At 40.3% G+C, this 23,554-nt stretch overlaps 2 protein-coding genes across 3 annotated transcripts in view; both read left to right on the top strand.

The window, feature by feature from the left end:
- Positions 1-10,174, top strand: part of sult4a1 (sulfotransferase family 4A, member 1) — a 45,702-nt gene extending 35,528 nt beyond the window's left edge. For both annotated transcript variants that reach the window (XR_012100601.1, XM_073059148.1), the window contains one exon: positions 1,892-10,174. Coding sequence is in view for 1 of the 2 variants with exons in the window: in XM_073059148.1 (XP_072915249.1) it covers positions 1,892-2,004 (113 nt within the window). In the remaining variant the exon portion in view is untranslated. The remainder of the gene's footprint in view (positions 1-1,891) is intronic.
- A 2,594-nt stretch (positions 10,175-12,768) lies between these two features.
- efcab6 (EF-hand calcium binding domain 6) overlaps positions 12,769-23,554 on the top strand; it is a 96,146-nt gene continuing 85,360 nt past the window's right edge. The window contains exons 1-4 of the mRNA XM_073059147.1: positions 12,769-12,836; positions 13,741-13,887; positions 17,511-17,728; positions 21,488-21,582. Of these exons, the coding sequence (XP_072915248.1) occupies positions 13,758-13,887; positions 17,511-17,728; positions 21,488-21,582 (443 nt within the window). The 5' untranslated portion in view covers positions 12,769-12,836; positions 13,741-13,757. The remainder of the gene's footprint in view (positions 12,837-13,740; positions 13,888-17,510; positions 17,729-21,487; positions 21,583-23,554) is intronic.

Here is a 23,554-nt window from a genome sequence, read left to right as displayed (position 1 = left end):
CATCCAAAAAAGCTACAACACTGACGTTTTGTCATATCACTTATGTTGCCTGTGTTTCATTTCCTGTCACCTGTACATTATCTGATTTCTTTCACATTATATCTGTTGTTTATCCATCAACAGATAAGTTGTTATAAACATGTGTAATCATAAACTTTGCACTTTAGGAGCATTTAATCTGAAGCAGAATTTTCATTCCTCATTTTATTGAATTGTTGGACTGCAATGTTTTTCTATTCTTCAAAGATACAAGCAAAAAATTCATCTTATAGGACTTTAATACTGTAATGATGATCTTGTAACTGGAACACACCCCTGCTGGCATTTGTCAGTTAAACAGTCTCAAGAAATGATTGATTTAGCATCTTATTGTTTGAAATACAAACTAACCAATTCTTTCTGCTCCTTGTCTTTTCCATTGTTCTCTGGATTACATTGTAAATTTTAGCCCTCCTTTTGATAGCCTCCATTGTGACAGAAGAGTTTGAAAGAATAAGACATTTATTTCAGAATCTCTGAAGTGTATTATGAATTTCTATTATTTCCAAGACCTCTAAACTGTTTACTGACTATTTTCACTCTTAGTCTTGAGACAGGAAAAAGCCTTTCAAACAAAAAGCATGATATTGTAGAGAAAGGAAAAGTGAGAGCAATTTCTCTGACCTAATTGATTTTATTTTCCATGCTCTTACTTCTCAAAACTGCTAAATTCTGACTGCAGAAACCTGTGTCAGTCATTTTGCTTATTAATGCGTGGTAGATGACTTGCAATCCACCAGCTCCTATTCCAACTTGGAACTGTAATAAGTTTGATTACAGACCCCTCAAACTTCTTTTGTTTTCTCAGCTTTCTCACTGAGGAAAATCTACAAGGTTTGAAGATTTTAAAACCCAATTTTGCTACCATTTACTTGCAATTTCCTTATTTAATTTTATTATCTTTGTTGATGACAACCTGGTTTGTGAGTTAAATTCCTTACTTAAATTTTGTAAATGATACTCCTGGCTCAGGTATGCCACTGGTTGCTTTGTTTCAAACTATTTATCCAATTTCTAACTTTATTTTTCCTTCCAAATAATGTTTTTCTTACACTGAGTCATCACTCTACATTCTCCTCAACTTGTCTGCTGCCTTTGGCATGTCAGAATATAAGATTCCCCCTTGTGCTTTCTCTCTGTAGCACTGGTCAATCTTGACATCCAGTTTGACTGCGGATTACACTTATGTGGCTGCCTGTTTCCTCTCTGTAACAATAGACCCCTGCATTGGCCCATTATTATTATCACATGTACCAAGGTTCAATGAAAAAGTGGTCTTGCATACCATTCAAACATATCAATTTGTGTTACAATAATACATTGAGTTAATACAAGGTAAAAGAATAACTGCAGATAAAGTGTTACAGTTACAGAGAAAGTGCAGTGCAAGTAAACAATAAGGTGGAAAGTCATTACAAGGTAGGTTATGAGATCAAGAATCCATCTTGTCACACTAGGAAACTATTCAATAGTCTTATAATGGCAACATAGGAGCTATCCTTGAGCCTGATCGTTTGTACTTTCAGGATTTTTGTATCTTCTGTCCATTGGGCTTTGACTATGCTGGCTGTTTCAGCAGGACAGTGGAAAGAGCCCTTTGAGAATAGGCTGGTTTCTGTGACGTGCTGAACTGTGTTCACAAATCTCTGCAGTTCTTTGCAGTCACAGGCAGAATAGTTGCCTATTCTTGAACCTGAATGATTGCAATTTGGAATGATATCCTTGCACTTGTATTGTAGATTTTGTTGGTCATGATGATAGAATCAGTTTGTTGCCTGTAGCACATTGATTCAACCGGAATTGTCCCTAACTTAATCATGCTAATAAATTTAACTTATTTTTTCAATTTCAGGTCGAGTTGGCCTATGGAAGGATATCTTCACTGTATCAATGAATGAGAAATTTGATGCCGTTTACAAACAGAAGATGGGAAAATCTGATCTTAAATTTGACTTTAGCCTTTAAGGAAGCAACATGCATGCGCTTCAGTATTCTCAACATTAGAAATGCATCTCTGCATTTGTTTATCATTCACTGGCTAATCTTCGCTGTTATGTGTATTATGACAGCTTTTAGTGAAAGATATTGGGTATTCTCTATCTATAGTAACAGTTCCCTCACTTGTTGCAGCTTTGACTTGTATGTTACCTTTTGGCAGAATTGGAAGATACATAGTCTAAGAAAGCAACTTAATTATAAACTGTAGTAATTTTGATGGAAAGGACAGTTACTCTGTACTCCTAAATAACTATTTAAAAATATGCAAACTGATACTTGCACTCCCATAAACTCAATTGTACACTTATGCACACACAAACAAAACCAAAATTATAAGGAAAATTACTGCTGCAAAATAGATGTTATTTATTTTCTGTAATTTTTAATTGCATATTCCAGGTTAATTGCATATGATAGCATCAATGTAGTGTCCATGTCTGAATTAAACTGATTAAAATTATTTAGTTAGTGCTGATGCCATTTCATTTAGATCTACAAAGAAGGGGGTGAAAAGAGACAAATCTTCTATTTCTTTTGATATTTTAAAGAAAGCTGAAGCATTTCTAATTCATTTAAGCAACATTGTGAAACAGTGGTTAATGAATACCCGGTCCATTGACACCATGTTGGCACATGTATTCTCAGGATTAGTAAGTTTGAAGTTCTAGTGGTTTGTAATTACATAATGTTTAAATAAGCTGCATTCTACAAATACAGTATGCAGCAACAGCATGAGGAGACAAAATGGGAAAGAAATCTGTTATCTACACTCACTGCTTGTACTCGTGAATATTGTCATTTCATCTTTAATCATGGTAAAGTTTGCAATAAAATCTCCATTCCAGAATAATCTCCTTAAACATAGAAAATATTTTGTGGTTGACATTGTGTTATTTTCAAAACAAACAGTTTGCAATGTTAACAAATCCTTTATTTAGTATTACTTGAAGCTATATGAAGTTTAAAAAGAAATCCTATCCAGTCTTTAAAAATTACCATACAAGATTTTACCAATTGTGGACAATCAAATTATTAATTTTCATGTAACACTTCAACTTTGAGACTGACAATATCTCTTTTGTCTGTGATAGCACCTGGGCTAACATTTTTCCAGAATTCTTGAATAATTAATTAGGTGCATCAAGTCTTAATGTTAGAATTGCTGTTCTTAGTTTTAGAGGCAAAACCAGAACAATTCCTTAAAAATGGTTTCCATCTTGTCTCTTGACATTCAGTAGATCCATCTTTCTAAATACTACTTAACCCAATGCTAGTGGTCAATTTCTACAAGTCTAATGAATAAGTTACTTTTATTTCAGGATGAATGGCGTGAAAATATTCGTTGGTTGAAATATTAACTTCATTATTCTTTCAAAAAAACTGGTAAACTGATTTTGCTATGATTTCATTCAGATGAGTAATGCAGTTGAAAAAGTCTACATGAAATATGACTTTGCAGAGATGTCAAAGCAAGTGTTGAAATCAGTGAGGAAGCCATGGCTTGGGGTCCATAGCATCTGCTCCATTAATATCCCAAGATGGAACCCCAGTGGAATCTGAGAGGAAAAATATCTCAAACATCAAGCATTTTTGAAGGCAACACAATGTCTTCTCAAAAAAAAACTTAAAGCCATAAGACATAGGAGCAGAATTAGGCCATTCCGCCCCTTGTGTCCACTCTGCGATCTCATCAGGTCTCATCCAGGATCCTATTCAACCCCATACACCTGCCCCCTCACCATATCCCTTAATGCCATGACCAATCAGGAAACTATCAGCTTCCACTTTGAATATACCCTCGGACGTAGCCTCCACTGCAGTCTGTGGCAGAATATTCCACAGATTCACCACCCTTTGGCTAAACAGTTCTCCTTACTTCTGTTCTAAAAGGTCACCCCTCAGTTTTGAGGCTGTGCTCCCTAGTTCTGGATTCCCTCACCAGAGCAAACCTCCTCTCCACATCCACCTTACCTAGTCCTTTCAACATTCAGTAGGTTTCAATGGAATCTCCACATATTCTTCTAAGTTCCAGTGAGTACAGGCCCATAGCTGCCAAATGTTCCTCCTACGTTAACCCATTCATTTACAGAATAATCCTTATGAACCTCCTCTGGACTCTCTCCAATGACAATACTGTACATCCTTTCTGAGATACAGGCCCAAAGCTGGTGACAATACTCTAAATGCAGCCTGACTAGTGTCTTACAAAGCTTCAGCGTTATCTGCCAAAGGGTCCCAGCCCAAAATGGCAACTGGACTTTTTTCCATAGATGCTGCCTGGGTTGCTGAGTTCTTCCAGCATTTTGTGTGTGTCGCTTCTGAATTATCTCCTTGTTTATTTTATTCTATTTCCATTGAAATAACTGCCAACATTGCAATTTACTCAACCTGTAAATTAGCCTTCTGGGAGTCTTGCAGAAGGACTCCTAAGTCCCTTTGCAGCTCTGATGTTTGAATTTTCTCCCCATTTAAATAATAGTCCACACTATTGTTCCTTTTATGAAAATGCATTATTGTACATTTCCCAACACTGTATTACACCTGCTGCAATCGCATTGCTTCCTCAGCACTACCTACCCCTCCACCTATCTTTGTATCATCTGCTAACTTTGCCACAAAGCCATCAACTCCACTATCTAAATCATTGACAAACAATGTGAAAAGTAGTGGTCCCAATACTGACCCCTGAGAACACCACTAGTCACTGGCAACCAACCAGAAAAGGCCCCCTTTATTTCCACTCGCTGCCTGTCAGCCATTCCTTTATCAACGCCAGTATGTTTCCTGTAACATCATAAGATTGTACCTTATTAAGCACCCTCATGTGAGGCACCTTATCAAATGCCTTCTGAAAATCAAAGTAAATGACATCCACTGCCTCTCCTTTGTCCAGCTTGCTTTTTACTTCCTCAAAGAATTCTAACAGACTTGTCAGGCATAATTTCCCTTTACGGAAACCACGCTGATGTTGACTTATTTTATCAAGTCTCTAAGTACCCCAAAACCTCGTCCTTAATAATAGACACCAACACTTTCACAACCACTGAGATTAAGCTATCTGGCCTATTATTTCCTTTCTTTTGCCTTCATCCCTTCTTAAAGAGTGGAGTGACATTTTCAATTTTCCATTCCTCCGGGATCATGCCAAATTCATGTGAATGTGGAAAGATCATGACCAATGCATCCGTTACCTCTTCAGCAACCTCATTCAGGACTCTAGGATGTAGTCCATCTGGTCCAAGTAACTTAATCCACCTTAAGACCTTTGAGTTTGCCTAGCACTTTTTTTGTTTGTAATAGCAATGGCATTCACTGCTGCTCCCTGACACAGACCACTGGCATACAGCTAGTCTTCCACTGTAAGGACTAAAGCAAAGTACCCATTAAGCTCATTTGCCATTTCTTTGTCCCCCATTACTACCTCACAAGCATCATTTTACAGTGGTACAGTATCACCTCCCATTTATTTTTATATAACTAAAAAAACTTTTAGCATCCTGCTTTATATTATCAGCTAGTTTGCTCTCATATTTCACTCTTTCCCTGCTTATAGATTTTCAGTTGCCTTTTGTTGGATTTTAAAAGCTTCCAAATCATTCAACTTTCCACTCACTGTTGCTACCTTGTATGCACTTTCCTTGGCTTTCATGCAGTCCTAAACTTCCCTTGTCAGCCATGGTTGTATTGTCCTGCCATTTGAGAACAACTACTTCTGTGGGACATATCTATCCTGCACTTTGTGAACTATTCCCAGAATCTTCAGCCACCTCTGTTCTGCCATCATCCCTGTCAGTATCCCTCTCCAATCCTCCTGGGCAAGCTCCTCTCTCTTGCTTCTATAATTCCCTTTATTCCATTACGATACTGATACATGCGACTTGGGCTTCTCCCTCTCAAATTGCAGTATGAATTCAATCATATTATGATCACTGCCCCCCAAGGATCCCTTTACCTTAAGCTGACTAATAAAATCTGGGTTATTACAGAACATCCAATCTAAGATAGTCTTTAGATCAGCACAAGCTGATCTAAAAAGCCATCTTATAGGCATTCAACGAATACCCTCTCTTGTGATCCGACACCAATCTGATTTTCCCAATCCCCTTGCATATTGAAGTCCCCCATTACAAGCCCTTTCCAGCTCCCTATCCAATTATAACCCCACATCTTGGCTACTATTTGGAGACCTATATATGATTCCCATAAATGCCTTTTAACCCTTAACCACCACCAACCTTATTAGCTCTGGGGATCTCCCATCCACTGCCACAAACCTCATAGTTCCCATACCCCGCATTTCCCGTTTCTACCTCCTACCCAAGATCCATAAACCTGCCTGTCCAGGTAGACCTATTGTCTCAGCTTGCTCCTGCCCCACTGAACCCATTTCTGCATACCTTGACACTGTCTTATCCCCCCATTGTTCAATCTCTTCCCACCTATGTTCGTGACGCTTCTCATGCTTTGAATTTTTTCAATGATTTTAAGTTCCCTGGCCCCCTCTGTCTTATTTTCACCATGGACGTCCAGTCCCTATATACCTCCATCTCTCACCGAGATGGTCTCGAAGCTCTTCGGTTTTTTTGGATTCCAGACCTAACCAAATCCCCTCTACCACCACTCTCCTCTGTCTAGCGGAATTAGTTCTTACTCTCAATAATTTCTCCTTTGGCTCCTCCCACTTCCTCCAAACCAAGGGTGTAGCCATGGGCACCCGTATGGGTCCCAGTTATGCCTGCCTTTTTGTTGGCTTTGTGGAACAGTCCATGTTCCAAGGCTATACCGGTATCTATCCCCCTCTTTTCCTTCGCTACATCAACGACTGCATTGGCGCTGCCTCTTGCACGCGTGCTGAGCTCGTCAACTTCATTAACTTTGCCTCCAACTTTCACCCTGCCCTCAAATTTACCTGGTCCATTTCTGACACCTCCCTGCCCTTTCTTGATCTTTCTGTCTCCATCTCTGGAGACGGCCTATCTACTGATATCTACTATAAGCCTACAGACTCTCACAGCTACCTGGACTATTCCTCTTCCCACCCTGTCTCTTGCAAAAAGGCTATCCCCTTCTCACAATTCCTTCATCTCCGCCGCATCTGCTCTCAGGATGAGGCTTTTCTTTCCAGGACGAAGGAGATGTCTTCCTTTTTTAAACAAAGGGGCTTCCCTTCGCCCACCATCAACTCTGCTCTCAAACGCATCTCTCCCATTTCCCGCACATCTGCCCTCACCCCATCCACCCCCCACCCCACTCGGGATAGGGTTCCCCTTGTCCTTACCTACCAGCCCACCAGCCTCCAGGTCCAACATATAATTCTCCGTAACTTCCGCCACCTCCAACGGGATCCCACTACCAAACACATTTTTCCCTCCCTCCCCCTTTTCTGCTTTCCGTAGGTATCGCTCCCTATGCAACTCCCTTGTCCACTCGTCCCCCCCCATGCCTTCCCACCGATCTCCCTCCTGGCACTTATCCTTGTAAACGGAACAAGTGCTACACCTGCCCTTACACTTCCTCCCTCACCACCATTCAGGGCCCCAGACAGTCCTTCCAGGTGAGGCGACACTTCACCTGTGAGTCGGCTGGTGTGGTATACTGGGTCCGGTGCTCCCAGTGTGGCCTTTTATATATTGGTGAGATCCGACGCAGACTGGGAGACCGTTTCGCCAAACACCTACACTCGGTCCGCCAGAGAAAGCAGGAACTCCCAGTGGGCACACATTTTAATTCCACGTCCCATTCCCATTCTGATAAGTCTATCCATGGCCTCCTCTACTGTCAAGATGAATCCAAACTCAGGTTGGAGGAACAACACCTTATATACCGGCTGGGTAGCCTCCAACCTGATGGCATGAACATTGACTTCTCTAACTTCCGTTAATGCCCCTCCTCCCTTTCTTACCACATCCCTGACATATTTAGTTGTTTGCCTGTTCTCCATCTCCCTCTGGAGCTCCCCCACCCTCCTTTCTTTCTCCTGAGGCCTCCGGTCCCATGATCCTTTCCCTTCTCCAGCTCTGTATCACTTTCGCCAATCACCTTTCCAGCTTTTAGCTTCATCCCACACCCTCCGGTCTTCTCCTATCATTTCACATTTCCCCCTCCCCCCACTACTTTTCAAATCTCTTACTATCTTTCCTTTCGGTTAGTCCTGACGAAGGGTCTCGGCCTGAAACATCCACAGTGCTTCTCCCTATAGATGCTGCCTAGCCTGCTGTGTTCTACCAGCATTTTGTGTGTGTTGTTTGAATTTCCAGCATCTGCAGATTTCCTCGTGTTGCCCTTTTTACCCTTGCAGTTTTTTAACTCCATTCACAAAAGTTTGGCCCTATGTCACCTCCTTCTGAAGATGTAATTCTATCTCTTACGCATAGAGCCGAGCCACACCACCACCTATGCCTTCCTGCCTGTCCTTTTGATATAAAGTATATCCTTTGATGTTAAACTCCCAACTATGACCTTCTTTCAGCCACAACTCAATGATGCCCACAATGTCATACCGGCCAATCTCTAATTGTGCCACAAGTTCATCCACCTTATTCTGAATGTTAGGTGTGTATAAATACAGCACCTTCGGTTTTGCACCCTTTACCCTTGCGAATTTTGCCACTGATACATCTTAACTCTTTGCTCTTTCTGATGTACCCAATCATTGGCGTTTCCTTCCTTACATTCATATTTCATATTACATCATCTACTTGTAAACCTGCTGGCTCGTCCTTGGGTCTATCATACTGGTTCCCATTCCCCTACCATATTAGTTTAAACCACTCCCAACAGCTCTAGCAAAAACCCTGCTCATTTGAAGAAAAATGATTCTGAATACTACTTTTCACTGAAGTTACAACTACTATCATTCTTGCATGCTCAGCAAATCTGTGCCTACCATCAAGTACCCACACCAACCCTATTCTTCCCGAATCCCACCCCTAGCTGTGACAATTCCTTACATATATGGGACAATTTGCTGTGGTCAATTATCCTACAGTTCCACAGATCCTTGAGGAGGAAATCAGAGTACCTGGTAGAAACTCAATCAGTTACAGGGAAAACGTGCAAACTTCACACAGACAGCTCTGGAGGTTGGGATTGAACTCAGGCTGGTGTACTGTAAGACAGTAAACTCTTGTCAACTGTGCCACGGTTGGAACATCTGCATAATCCCTCAAAGTCCTGTGCTCTGACATGTGTTTCTGTAACACAACAATGATGAAAGCCAATGTTGTAGCAAATGATTACAATTTGATAATGAGTGAGAAAAACACAATTATTTTTGTTCTGGCCTTGATTTTGCCCTTCCCAAAATTTGTTGAAATGGTGATCTCTTTGAATGTGACGTCAGCCTTTGGTCCTTCATCACATGACCAAATGGGAGGAAAATTACACCGTTGATACAATTTGTGTATCCGATTTATTTATTGCAACTACTTTTCTCAACTAATTTTGATCTTAGAGTTTAGCAGTTCCCCCTTTATCACTCTGGCTTTAGTTTTAGATCAGATTCTGCTTGAAAATCTGAAATCCCTCTTTACTGATGAGGCTCAGGTGTATACCCAGGATGAAATGAACATTTGTGTCATCAGTGCTGGACCAGCTTTCAGTTCCAATCTTGTAATGTGTAAAATAATTCACTATTTCAATTCATGCAATGTGTGCAAAAAAATGTAACATAATAATTGTGTATGATTGGCAGGTTTGATATCACATTTATCTAAAAGATACACTTATTTATAAGAAGCATCTTGAAGACAAAGCCAGAAATTTTAGTTGGATTGCATCTGTTCTCACCAAATTATTGCTTGTGATGGACAAGGATCATTACCACACTTGGGCAATTTTTATTGTCTCCACACAAACATTGCAGCAAAGGTTGGGTATTTCCAGGCATTGTGATGATGAATGGCCATACCCTTGGTCCATTCTCTATTTAACTTTTCATATAATTGAATGTTGCTACATGCTTAAGATTTTCTCTTTTTTTGCTGCTTTGGAGAATGATCTGAATCCCAATTATCAACAGTATAATGTTCTGATGTCTTGCTTGATAAAAGAAAGCTCCAGGAAGAAGGGTTGTGATTAGTTCAGTTCCCAAAAATCTGTGTTCAGTCACATTGTAAATAAAAACATCTCTCAAGTATATGATGCACTGTTATTTCTTGGTATCTCAGTCCCTATACTGCCCAGTGCTGCCCATTTTTTTAATGTGTTTGCTACTATTTATTTGTTCTTCTCTTTCCAAAGCTCTTTATTTTCACCCTCATACCCCAAATCAGGTCCTCCTATTCTGTTCCTTTTAAGAAATATTTAAAACTTTATCTACCTATCGAGGTCATTAGGTTGAATGAGGAATATGGTTACCTACACAAACAAAAATACTTCTGAGGCGCCATTGCCGTTTTCTGAATATACCAAAGCAATTCATGGACCATGGATTCATCAAAAATAGTTATTATTGCCACATAAAGAGAGTTGCGGCAACCAATTTGTGCAAGAGAAGAACTCACACCCACAACTGAAATGCATCATGTTTAAAATCTCGGAATCTATCTGAAACAGGTGCAATATTTTACTTCCAAGTAGTATGTTCATCACTGAAATGTGTGAGCTCCTTTGTGTTTATTCCACGCATCGTATTGAAATTCAAATTCCTCATCATTGTAGCTTTGTTCACATTTGCAATGCATCTATAATTATCACTACAAATAACCACACTCACCAATCAAAAGTTGTTGCATATCTGTTTCCCACATGATAGTTCTTTTAACTCTCACATCCACTGCCTGAGATGTTGCCCCTTGTCCAACTGATAAACTGTGTGCCCACTTACCTAGCTGTTGACCCCATCGCCCTCCTAGCCTTCATCTTATTTTCTCCTAATTGTGCACACAAGGTCAGAATTTTCAGAGCCGACCTGTTTTCCAAAACATTTACTTGTTGGAGAGACACCAAAACCCACCTAAAAATCCAAAAGTAATTGTGGAGTGAGCTGGAGGTGAGGAGTTAGATGGAAACAGGCCTTTTAGCTTATCATGTTTATGCTGATAATCATACCAATTTATATTAATGCCAAATACTTGCATTAATCTTGTATGCCTCGTTTAAGTTCCTTTCCAGTACCTCTTAAATGTTATTACTGTTCCTGCATCCACCACCTTCTCTGGGAACTCCCAGTTACTGTGTAAAAAAAACCTCTCCTCTCGCTTTAAACCTTTACCTTCCAATTTTAGACATCTCTATCATGGGGAAATTAACTTTGGTTATCTACCCTTAACAACGCCTCTCCCGTTCTTATACATCTCTGTCAAATCACCTCTCAGCTTTCAGTGTTCCTGGATAGACAGGTTCTGCCTGTCCAATCTCACTTTATTACTCAAGCCCAGGTAATATCCCTAGGAAACCTTAATCACATCCTGTAGTGTGGTGAGCGGTCCAGCCATTGATACTCCAAGTGTAATCAATATTTTGCACAATTACAACAATATGATGCCACAGCTCTTCAGTTCAAATCCCCGACAGAGGAAGCTAAGCATGCCATGTGCCTTCTCTACCACCCTTGTGTTGCCACTTTCAGGGAAATATGTACATATACTCCTAGATCTCGCTATTCTGTAGTATTCCCCAGAGCCCTGGTTTAACTTTCCAAAATCCAAAAATTCTCAATGCTGGGCGATGGAGAAGAAAGGTATTTATCAACTCTGAATCTATATCTGTGTACACAAGCTATTTGACGGTGGCGGCAGCGGCACGAGAAGTGGATTGGGACTATGTATGTTCCCTTATTAGGGAATTCTATGAGAAGAGCTGACAGGTGTAAAGCAGCCACCACAAAAGCAGAAAGCAAGTTAGGAAGAGTAAAAAGAAATGTCTTGGTTGAGCTGCGATGAAGAAATAAAACTCGATAACAGAAAATTGGAGAGATTAATTTAGTACTGACTTCCTGACATTCCTTCTACTTCCTATAACACCACGTGTTTGTTTAATTGGGAAAATAAGTGGTGACAAAAATAATTTGAACATGAGCAATTGCCCATTCTATTGGTTACACGTTGGTTTGATTGATATATCGAGCTATTCTTCACCTGAGTGAGAGAGGTTGGAAAATGAAGGATAAATAAATTCAATTTTGTTTGATCCTGTTTCAATGAAATACTTTGGGTTAGAATATTGCAATTAGAAAGACGTTAATGCACCACCATGAAAGAAAGCATGCTGGTGATTGATATTAATAGGTTTTTAATTTACTCTTATGCATCATCTCCTCAGTGCCGCGCGGTCTCTTAATTTCTAGATTTCCATATCTCATCAAACGCTTGTGTGAAAAGCCAGACAACGAACACCAGCAGGGAAGTTCACTACAGGAGACATCTTAGTCTGGTTTAGTTCTGATATTCCCTAGCATCCAAACATGTTTTTAACTGAGCTAATGATGTAAACGGGTCCTAATCTGATCAATGTACCTACCACGCGCATTAAACTGGGCAGACCCATCAGAGGTATGCAGGGAGTAGAGGTAGAATGCTAAATATTCGTGCAGGCTCTACAAAATTTCACAGCGTAAAAGTCAAACAAGCACCAAAAATAATTACCCCTAACCACCTACCTCGCCAGCATCATGCCGCCTACTTCCTCTTTGCCGTTTTAAAGCGCAGACCAATCGGGAAGACCTTTGCTTGAGTAACATATACGGGTTTATCCAATGAGGAATGTGTTCACCATTGCGATCGGCAACGATGTTGCTCGGCAACTAGACTGCGTCCGCGCAACCGGAGCGGCAAGAACAGTGTACGGCAGGAGGACAGGTAATGAGGGTGAATCGTTTACAGAGTGAAGGTTTGACAGGGAAGGGGTCATGGAGGGGGTTGGAGAAGGAAAGAGGGCCATGGAGGGAGTTGGAAGAGGGCTATGAAGGGGGTTGGAGGAGGGAAGAGGTACGGCAGGAGTACAGGTAACTGGGATGAAGTTTACAGAATGAAGGAGTCATGGAGGGGGTTGGAGGAGGGAAGAGGGCTGTGGAGGGAATTGGAGGAGGGAAAGGGTTATGAAGGGGTAGAGGAGAGAAGGGTTAGAAAGAATGATGGGGAGATGGAAGGGGTCATGCAGAGAGGAGTTGAGAAGAAGGGGTCATGGAGAGATAAGAAGGGCAGAGTGGTTTTTGTGGGGCACACGGGGAGGGCAGGGGAGTCTTTGGGAGGGCATGGGGAGATGGAGAAGGCATTGGGTGTGTGATGAGGCAGGTGGAAGGGGAGGAGGGGGCAAGAGACAGGGAAGGGGGGAGTCCTAGAATGTTGGAGGGAAGGGGTGACAGTGAAGGTCGTGGAGGGGGTGGAGGAAGGATGGGGAGAAAGAAGGGGTCATGGAGAGATGAGAATACAGGGAAGGGGAGAATTGGAGAAAATCTCCAATTCTACCTGTTAAAACTTGATGCAAACTGAATGCCGCTGAAACCAGAACCTAACTGAACAGCAAATACCTTTCGACTCTGCTGTCCAATAGGAACTCAGTGCAAACATGAGCATGGATAGAGAGAGACAAAGGAGTTTCATGCTTAAGTGAGGTATTGGATGCTGATTTCAGAACAGGTCAGGCAGGTTTCAGATATTACAGGTTACAGTTTTGCTCTCCATAATAAAAATGATCATTTAGATCTACAGGTTACCATTCCATTAAGTTGTGTTCTAAATATTGATTTATTTTGATCCCTAGATAAATTCTTCAAGAGGATGGTCGGCTCTACCCCAGATTTAGGGGTTCTGTGTTTGGAGTCCCGTGGAATACCATTGACCCCAAGGCCCCAGACAACACCCTCATGGCGCAATTGCAATAGTCGAACATCACTGCAATCAGCTTCCGGTATAATGAGCTTTTCTGGTGTCTCAACACAGTCAAATTTATCATAATATTTTTATTGCTAAAATATTAATAAGGGATAAATTGTTAAATGACTAATATGATTGCCATATTTTGCAAAATGAGTCTTTTTCTCCTATTTCCTGTACCGACTGATGTGCGACTCTATGAATGAAAGTGAATTTTAATTAGTTTAGTTCCATGAAAGATTTTTTTGAAGAAGCACAGTGCATTACAAACATAAACTAACATAAATTATACAAAACTTACATGATAAAATAAACTAAAATAAATATAAAAGCATTAGTGGAAATTGATAGGGAAAAGGAAAAAAATGTTTTGGGCATGTCTTTTAGGAAATGGACTGAAATTTACTTCACGGGGGGGGGGTCTTTAAAACCTTCAATAAATGAGTCTTTGATTCCTTTAAAACAGTCTGGATCTTAGATAGGAGGCTTCAGTTCCTTTGATTATACTTTCTCTAGTTGGATCTTACCATTTTATTTTCCTTTTCTTGTGATGAGAACAAGAAACAGAAGAGGAAGGTGTAATTTCAGTCAGCAGTGATATATGCATACAAGACAAGACCATCATGCTTGTTTTATGTAGCTCACATCCATCATCAAAGTCTCTGACCATCTATGATATGCTCTTTTCTCGCTGCTGCCATCAAGAAGGTGGTTCAGGAGCCACACCGCCAGGTTTAGGAACAGTTATTCACCATCAGCCATGAGGCTCTTGAACCAGAGCGGATATCTTCACTCAACTTCACTTGCCCCATTACTGAACTGTTCCTGCAACTGATTGACTCACTTTCAAGGATGCTTCATCTCATGTTCTATATTGTTTATGTATTCTTATTTATTATTATTATTATTATTATTTCTTTTTTTCTTTTGGTATTTGCAGTGTGTTGTATTTTGCACATTGTTTGTCTTGTTGGGGGCAGTCTTTCAATGATTCTATTGTTTCTTGTATCTGCTGTGAATACCCACAAGAAAATGAATCTCAGGGTATAGTATATGGTGACATATATGTATTTTGATAATAAATTTTCTTTTGAGTTTGTGAGCTAGATGAAAAGAATAATGATAGCTTTGCAGATATATTGTCCCTTTATAACATTTTATAAAATACACATTTCTCAGCTTTGAGTAGGTATATGTTTTAAATGTTGATTTTCTCAATATATACTAAGTTGCAATTGAAAAGCAAAACCTTGCAGACACCCTGCAAATCTGAAGTAAAAAGAGAAGATATTGGAAATGCACCATCGGCCAGGTAGCATCTCTAAAGTGAGAAAGAGTTTGGGGCCTATGGCCTTTTATCTGCACTGAGAAATCTTGGAAATCAGCCATATTTAGATTACAAAGAAGGTGGGGGCGGGATGAGAACACTGAGGGAAAAAATGTGTTATAGGGTAGAGCGTTAGAGAATAAATGGCACAAGTGGTGTTGCTGTTACTTGAGAGAGGGTGGTAAAGGCTTATTAACCACCAATAACCTACCTAAGGTGAGACATAAATCAAGAAATGACTGAAAATACATGAGGGAAGAGGGGAAGAGCTTTTTTATAAAGTGCAGAGAGGCAAAACGTTGCACATGTTAGAAACACTCAGCATATGTCAAGTGGGATATAGAGCTGGTGTTTTAGATAATTGACCTTCCATCAGAGCTGGCCAATTCATATTCAAACTGGAAAGACTGGTTGTCTGAATTGTTGAATTCAATATTAAGACCATCATCCTTTGCTGCAAAAGGTTCTTTTCCCCCCTTTTTTTGTTGTCATGGATTTCTAACTGATTTTACAAACCTGTGGTAAACTATGTATACCTGTCTGGACACGCCCCTCTGCTGACTGCTCCTGTGGCTCCTCCCACAGACCCCTCTATAAAGGTGATTGGAGGCACTGCTCCCCCCCCCCCAGTCTCCGAGATGCTGTGCTCCGTTTTGCTGCTAATAAAAGCCTATTGTTCGCCTCCCGTCTCCGAGAGTTATTGATGGTGCATCAAAACCTTTCTTCCCCTTCACTTTCCAACCTCATCTGACAGACCAGCTTTATTCTTTTATCCTTTTTGATTTCCTCTCTCTGATTTTGAATAGTCAGTCCTCATTTGTCATCTTCAGAATTCACAATGCACCAGACCCCTGCTCCTGGCTCTCTATTCATTATAAACGTATGGCCTAACACTGACCACTTTATTTTTTCCACTCCTCCTTTTACACTGAATCTGATGACAGGGGTTGTGCTGATATTGTTTGAAGAACTGAGAGACTGATTTCCAGTTCTCTGACTGTTCATCTGTCCTGAGCCATAACCCCACACTGAAGATCATGCCATTTCCTCGAGAGATCTGTTCACTAGAGCATTCAGCTTAATAATACTCCATGCAAAGCCCACTTCATCCTCCCTCTCTAAAACCTGGAAGAATGATTATCCCGGTATTTTCTTTTTTTTTGTAATTTTTTAAATTGAAGTTCATCATCAAACAAACATTTCCATAAGATGTATTTCAGACATTGTACATATATATCATATAATCATATATATCACAAATCTCCACAAAGTATTTATCTGAGGTATACACTTATAGAAAAGAGTGGAAAGAAAAAACAAGCAAAAGGAAAAAACTATCCTGGTATTTTCATTGTTTCAGTCTGTCCCACTACCACAGAACTTACTTCTTTCTACCTTTATTGTTTCTTCCAGCATTTTCCCATTTGCATTCATGACTTACTTCTGCTGCTTTGACATTTTCCATTTTTTAAGATTCAACATGAGCACCTAATCACTCTGTACTACCATCCCACAACAGGCTCAACCAGTGCTCCTGCATCAGAACCATGCTTCACCTAGCTGAGCAATACAAATACTGGAGGAACTCAGCAGGCCAGGTAGCAACTGTGGAAAAGAGTAAACAGTCAACGTTTCAGGCTGAGACACTTCACCAGGACCTTAGCTGAATTTGTTTTCGCACTAAGCACCACTTATTTAACTCCATTGACTTTCTCTAGCAGTTGTCTACTTTTATTATATTTTCCTCTCTCTCCTCTGGTTTTCATTTATTTCTTTCCATTTCACCTCTTCCAGACAGATCATCATCAGAGATGGAAGGAGGTCTGGAACCCTCTGCTGAAAAGTAGATGAGAACAGAAGCCATAAATATATTTTATTCTATTTGGATGTGTACTCAGCTATCATCTGTAGGATTATGGACCAGTTGCTAGAACAAGGGATTAGGATAGGGACCTTCTTTGACTGGCTTAAACAGAATGAGCTGATTAGCCTCCTTTTATGTCATCAAAGTTCAATGATTCTGATCTACATTGAACAAACTTTGACTATCATCTCAAAACCCAGCACCAAAACCTTTATGCAATTCTTTGGTTTCTGTCTTTTTGTCAGTAATCCTATTATTTTCTCAAATAAAAAAATAGAAAATATGTGAAATTTTATTTTTAAGCTTTCTCAGTTCTGCAGAAACTACACTTACCTATTATGTTGTCTCTACTCTTTTTACAAGAGTTGCCTGTGAATTTCCAGCAATTTGTTTTTTATATACTCATTAATAATTATCAAGCTCTTGCGCTTTTTTGCTTAAATCTGCTTTAATGTTTATTTCTTAGGTTCATTGTGCTCTGACCATGATGTAAGCTGCTCCATTGCAAAAATTGCACACATTCTTGCTCAGAGAGCCAAGGAAAAGCAAAATGACTTGAGAAGAGCTTTCGAAACTTATGACAAAGTTCGGAATCTGACGGTCACAAAAGGCGAATTCCGCAAAGTGATTGAAAGATTTTTGCTGCCTCTTAATCCAAAACAATTTCAAGATCTACTTGCAAGGGTAATTGAATTAAATGCCTAAAGTCTCATTATAAAGCAGTCACTGAATTTTAGTGCTTTATTGTTACTATTTTTTTTCATCACTCTTGAGCAATAGGAAATGACTGTCCATTAAATTGAATAAGAGGTTGAGATTTTGAAAAATTGCATTGTTAAAATGTATCTTGTTTCCATGGAAATGATTGAATTTGAAGATCTGATAGTCTCAATATTTTTGAAAAACATAATGGGGGCTTTTATACATCTAATGCAAGATTTATCATTTTTTAATATTTCATAAATTTCTTTGAAATCTAGAAATTATGGAGACTTCCTCAGGGAAACTGTTTCAATGTTTGATGATTTTTGTACAACTGTATTGCAATGATCAAGATGCTCTGACCCTAGTTAGTAACTTTAAAGTGGAATTGATCCCTCTTTTTGAAAATAGTTTAATATGTATACACTTGTTAGCATCTGCAAGCATCTTATAAGACTACGCCCAGAAAGCTTGGTTTCTCTTTTAGAGTCATAGTAAAGTACAGCATAGAAACAGGCCCTTTAGCCGTACTAGTCCATGCTGAACCATTTAACCTGCCTACTCCCATCAACCTGTACCGGGACCATAGGCCTCCATACCCCTACCATCCATGTACCTATCTGAACTTCTCTTAAACGTTGAAATTGAGGTTGCATGCCCCACTTGAGCTAGCAGCTCATTCCACGTTTTCATGATCCTCTGAGTGAAGAACTTTCTGTTCATGTTCCCCTTAAACTTTTCACCTTTCACCCTTGGCTCATAACCTCTAGTTGTAGTCCTATTCAACCTTGATGAAAAAAGCCTGCTTACATTTAGCCTATCTATACCCCTCATAGTTTTGTATACCTCTAGCAAATCTCCCCTTAATCTTCTATGTTTGAAGGAATGAAGTCCTAACCTATTCAATCTTTCCTTATAACTCAGGCTCCTCTAGTCCTGGCAACAGTAGGTGACTAAAACTGCACAGAATACTCCAAACTAGGCCTCACCATGTCTTACACAACTTCAACATAACATAACATCCCATCTCCTGTCCCCATGTTCTGATGAATGATCTTTGCCTGAAATGTTGACTGTTTGCTCTTTTCCATAGATGCTGTCTGGTCTCATAAGTTCCTCCAGAATTTTGAGTGTGTTTCCTGTACTCAGTAAATTGATTTATGAAGGCCAATGTGCTTCAAAAAAGCTTTCTTTATGACCCTATCTTTTCATGTCTAACTCTTAATTATTTTTTGAAATGCTTTAGACTAGCCAAGAATTAAAGTATCAAAAGAGTCTGAGTTTTAGTATCTACTCTTTTCATCTGGAGAAGATATTAGAAAATTATAGAGAATTGCCAGGCAGTCCTTCATGTTTCCAATTTGTCAGTTTTATTCTTTTAGTTAATTCTTGTTTTAGTTAGAGATGCTGCTTCTCATTAGTATTTATTGTCCATGGCATGCTTTCCAAGATATTTTAACCCTCTCCACTTACCCCCACAGACAGTTTGTCTTTTTCCATGTCACTTCATCATTACCCATTTTTCCACATGATATTCCTATGAATAATGCTTACAAGAGGAAGAAAAAGGCTGCAACAGATAGGACCTGTTTTAATAGGACCTCCAAAATTAATTACCTCTATTGCATAGGTTAGCAAGTACCAGATTGCTAACCAAATTGTTTGATTGACATTCTGGAACTTTCAGTCTGAGAGCACTGTGAGAATGCCTTCATAGGTTGGACTGTAGAGGTTAGTTATTATCCTTTCTGAAGGCCATTAGGAATGAGCAATAATTGCTGTCTTTGCCAACAGTACACATGTCACAGAATAAATAAAATGCATGCAAGTTTATTTGTCCAATCATATATGGGGTTTGAAGTATGAAGAGTGGGGATTATATGTTTACAGAGGTAGATGTGCCCAAAGCCCAGGATGCATTCTGCTGTTTTATGGAAGTGAAATGATTACAATCCAGTTTGGACTGATTGTATGCTTGTTTTTCTGGATTTTTTTTTTACACTGTATAGTATTGTTTCATATGGAGAATGTACAAAAGTTCAAAGCACATTTATTATTGATGTATGTATACTATATACAGCCTTGAGATTCATCTCCTTACAGGCAGCTACAAAACAAAGAGACCTAATAGAACCCAATTTAAAAAAAGAAGGCCATCAAACACCTTAAGTGCAGAAAAAAAACAATTCATGCAAACAGTAAAAGTAAATAAATAACATTCATAACTGAAGTTCACGAAAGTGAGTCCATTGCCAAGAACCAAGTCACAGCCGATCCAGGAGCCCATCAGTTGCGGTCTCAGTTCAGCACAGAAATGAGTAAACTTTATGGAGAATCAAGCTGAACACTGGCCTGTCCCTTGCATCCAACCCCAAATCCCTGACCTTTTCAATCCGGCCTGGTGCTCAAATCTGCAAACATCAACTCATTCTTTGTTCTCAGACCCAGGCCGTGCTACTTCAATATGCTCTTGGGCCCAGAGTCCACCACCTCAATTCCACCTATACCCGACCTTTCCAATTTACCCTGGTGCTTAAATCAGACAACATTGGCTTGTTCCTCGCTCTCGGGCCTTGGCCTCAATGCTACTTCACCTTAAATTGCCTTAAATTCTGGCACTTTAAATTGCCTACAAGTTCACTCCAGCAGACAAACACAGGCTTGCTCCCTGTTCTCAGGCCCAGGCCCCACCACCTCAATGTAGCCTAACCGCGTTGCACCTTTCAAACTTCAGTTCACACACAGCAAGTCATCATTGTGCTTCACCAGCACCATATTAAATTGGAATCACTAATTGGATTGGTGAAGTGCAAAATTAGACAGCAACCAAATAGAAGAAAACTGATCCTTAAGCAGCAATTAGGAAGAAAATGAATCATCACACTATCACATTGCTGATCACCATCTCAGTAGTGCTGTGGATAATGGTGATCTGAGGGAATTTATTAGTATGGAAATTTACCAGCTATATTGATGAAGATCAAAAAGTACCTGAACTATTCTGCAAAGAATGATGTACATTATGAAAAATTGTAGTAGTCACATTAATTCTGAAATAATAATTGGATTGAATAAAATGTGGAATAATAAACGTGTGTGATGATTACAACATCAGACAATTTATAACACTTAACCCAATTCATGAAAGTGAATCACAAATGAGAAAATCTGCAGATACTGGAAATCCAAGCAACACAAATAAAATGCTGGAGGAAATCAGCAGGCCTGGCAGCTTCTATGAAAAAAAGTACAGTCGGTGTGTTGGGCTGAGACCCTTTGGCAGGACTGGAGGGAAAAAAAGATGAGGAGTAGATTTAAAAGGTATGGGGAGGGGAGAGAGAGAGACACATGGTGAAAGGTAAAACTGGGAGGTGGAGGAATGAAGTAAAGAGCTAGGAAGTTGGTGAAAGAGATACAGGGCTGGGGAAGGGGGAGTCTGGTAGGAGAGGACAGAAGGCCACGGAAGAAAGAAAAGTGGGGGTGTGTGGAGAAGTACCAGAGAGGAACAATGGGCAGGCAAGGAGATAAGGCGAGAGAGGGAAATGGGGAATGGTGAAGGAGGGGCGAGGGCATTACCAGAAGTTCAAGAAATCAACATTCATGCCAACAGGTTGGAGTTCCTGGTGAGTTCTTGCAGCATTTTGTGTTATGAAAGTAAATCATTCATTTTCCACTTACAATATCAATGAATCTTGTGTTCTTTATGATAAAGTACATTCTTTGCTTTTTTTTTTAAAAAAGATTCCAATCAACAGTGATGAAACGGTACCTTACATGGTGTTTTTGGAGAAATTTTGTTCATCTCATGAATCCTGTGTAAGAAGAGCAAGCAGCAGGTTTGTACTGAAATTACAATAAACTGGAAATTTTAAATACAAGTGACATAAACTGTGAAGAAGTTAGCAAAACTCTGTCAAATGAATGTTTCATCAATCTAATGAGGGATACACATTTAAAACTTTTTTGTTTGCGAATGCTGATTTATATGGATTTTAGCAGTATTTTCTGATTCGTTCAGTATTGACAATTCAATGGGCAAGGAAATCATTGTACATATCTTTCCAGACCAGTTTTAAAAATCACAAAGGTTTATTTATTGGTTTTGTGCTGTTGATAAAAGAGATCTGAGGAAAAAAGGAGAGTTGATACTGCAAGGTTGAAGTGAAACATTAACACTTTTTTGAGATAAAGAAACACGAAATGCTGGCAGAACTCAGCAGGCCAGACAGCATCTATGGGAGGAGGTAATAACGACGTTACGGGCCGAAACCCTTCATCAGGAGTGAAGTAACATGGGATGGTCGAGGGGGGATAAGAAGTGGGGGGAGGGATAAAGTAGAGAGCTGGGAAGTGATAGGCTGGAGGGAAATGGGCTGGGGGAAGGTGGAGAATTATGGGAAATAAGAGAGAAAGAAAGGTAGGGCTGGGGGGAGAGATTATAGTGAGGGGGGAAAAAGAGAGAGAAAGAGAACCAGACTAAAATAATAGATAGGGATGGGGGTAAGGGTGGGGGGCAGGGGTATCAACGGAGGTCAGTGAGTTGGATGTTCATGCCGGCAGGTAGGAGGCTACCTAGGCGGGAGATAAGGTATTGCTCCATCGACCTGCGTGTGGCCTCATCTTGATGGTAGAGGAGGCCATGGACAGACATATCGGAGTGGGAGTGGTCTGTGGAATTGAAGTGTGTGGCCACAGGGAGATCCCGCCACTGCTGGAGGACTGAGCGCCGGTGTTCGGCGAAACAGTCTCCCAGTCTGCGGCGGGTCTCCCCAATGTATAAGTGGCCACATTGGGAGCACCGGATACAGTATATCACCCCAGTTGACTCGCAGGTGAAGTGGTGCCTCACCTGAAAGGACTGTTTGGGGCCTAGGATGGTGGTGAGGGAAGAAGTGTGGGGGCAGGTGTAGCACTTCTTCCATTTGCAGGGATAAGTGCCTGGAGGGAGGACAGTGGGGAGGGATGGGGGGGATGAAGGGCCAAGAGAGTCGCTTAGGGAGCGATCCCTGCGGAAAGATTTTAGTCTGGTTCTCTTTCTCTCTCTTTTTCCCCCCTCACTATAATCTCTCCCCCCAGCCCTACCTTTCTTTCTCTCTTATTTCCCATAATTCTCCACCTTCCCCCAGCCCATTGCCCTCCAGCCTATCACTTCCCAGCTCTCTACTTCATCCCTCCCCCCACTTCTTATCCCCCCTCGACCATCCCATGTTACTTCACTCCTGATGAAGGGTTTCGGCCCGAAACGTCGTTATTACCTCCTCCCATAGATGCTGTCTGGCCTGCTGAGTTCTGCCAGCATTTCGTGTTTCTTTATTTATTTCCAGCATCTGCAGATTCACTCGTATTACTTTTTTGAGATTATAGTTTATAACTGGGTATCCTATTGTGGTGAACTACATATACCTGTCTGGACACGCCCCCTGATGACTGTTCCTGTGGCTCCTCCCACAGACCCCTGTATAAAGGTGATGGAGGTCTGAGCCCGGCCTCTCAGTCTCTAGGATGTAGTATGGTGGTCACTCACTGCTTGTTCCTTCTTCCAGTCAATAAAAGCTGATACCTCGCTTTTACGTCTCAGAGTGAGTTATTGATGGTGTATCACCTATGTTGAATACATTGCCTTTAATTTAAAATTGCTTGGAGTGCTGTGTTGGACAAGTGATAATGCACCAGATATTTTGCAAAGCTCATCTTGTAAACGTTTTCCTTATTACTCTGAACACAATGGGTATGTTAAGGATAATGTTCTTAGCCATAAGCAGCAACTGAAAATTCGTTTAGATGTCGACTACATTGACAATCTTGATG

Source organism: Hemitrygon akajei, chromosome 10, assembly GCF_048418815.1.
Source record: "Hemitrygon akajei chromosome 10, sHemAka1.3, whole genome shotgun sequence".
NCBI lineage: Eukaryota > Metazoa > Chordata > Chondrichthyes > Myliobatiformes > Dasyatidae > Hemitrygon > Hemitrygon akajei.
The sequence above is the reverse complement of the archived record's forward strand: the minus strand, read 5'-3'. Positions and strand labels throughout refer to the sequence as shown.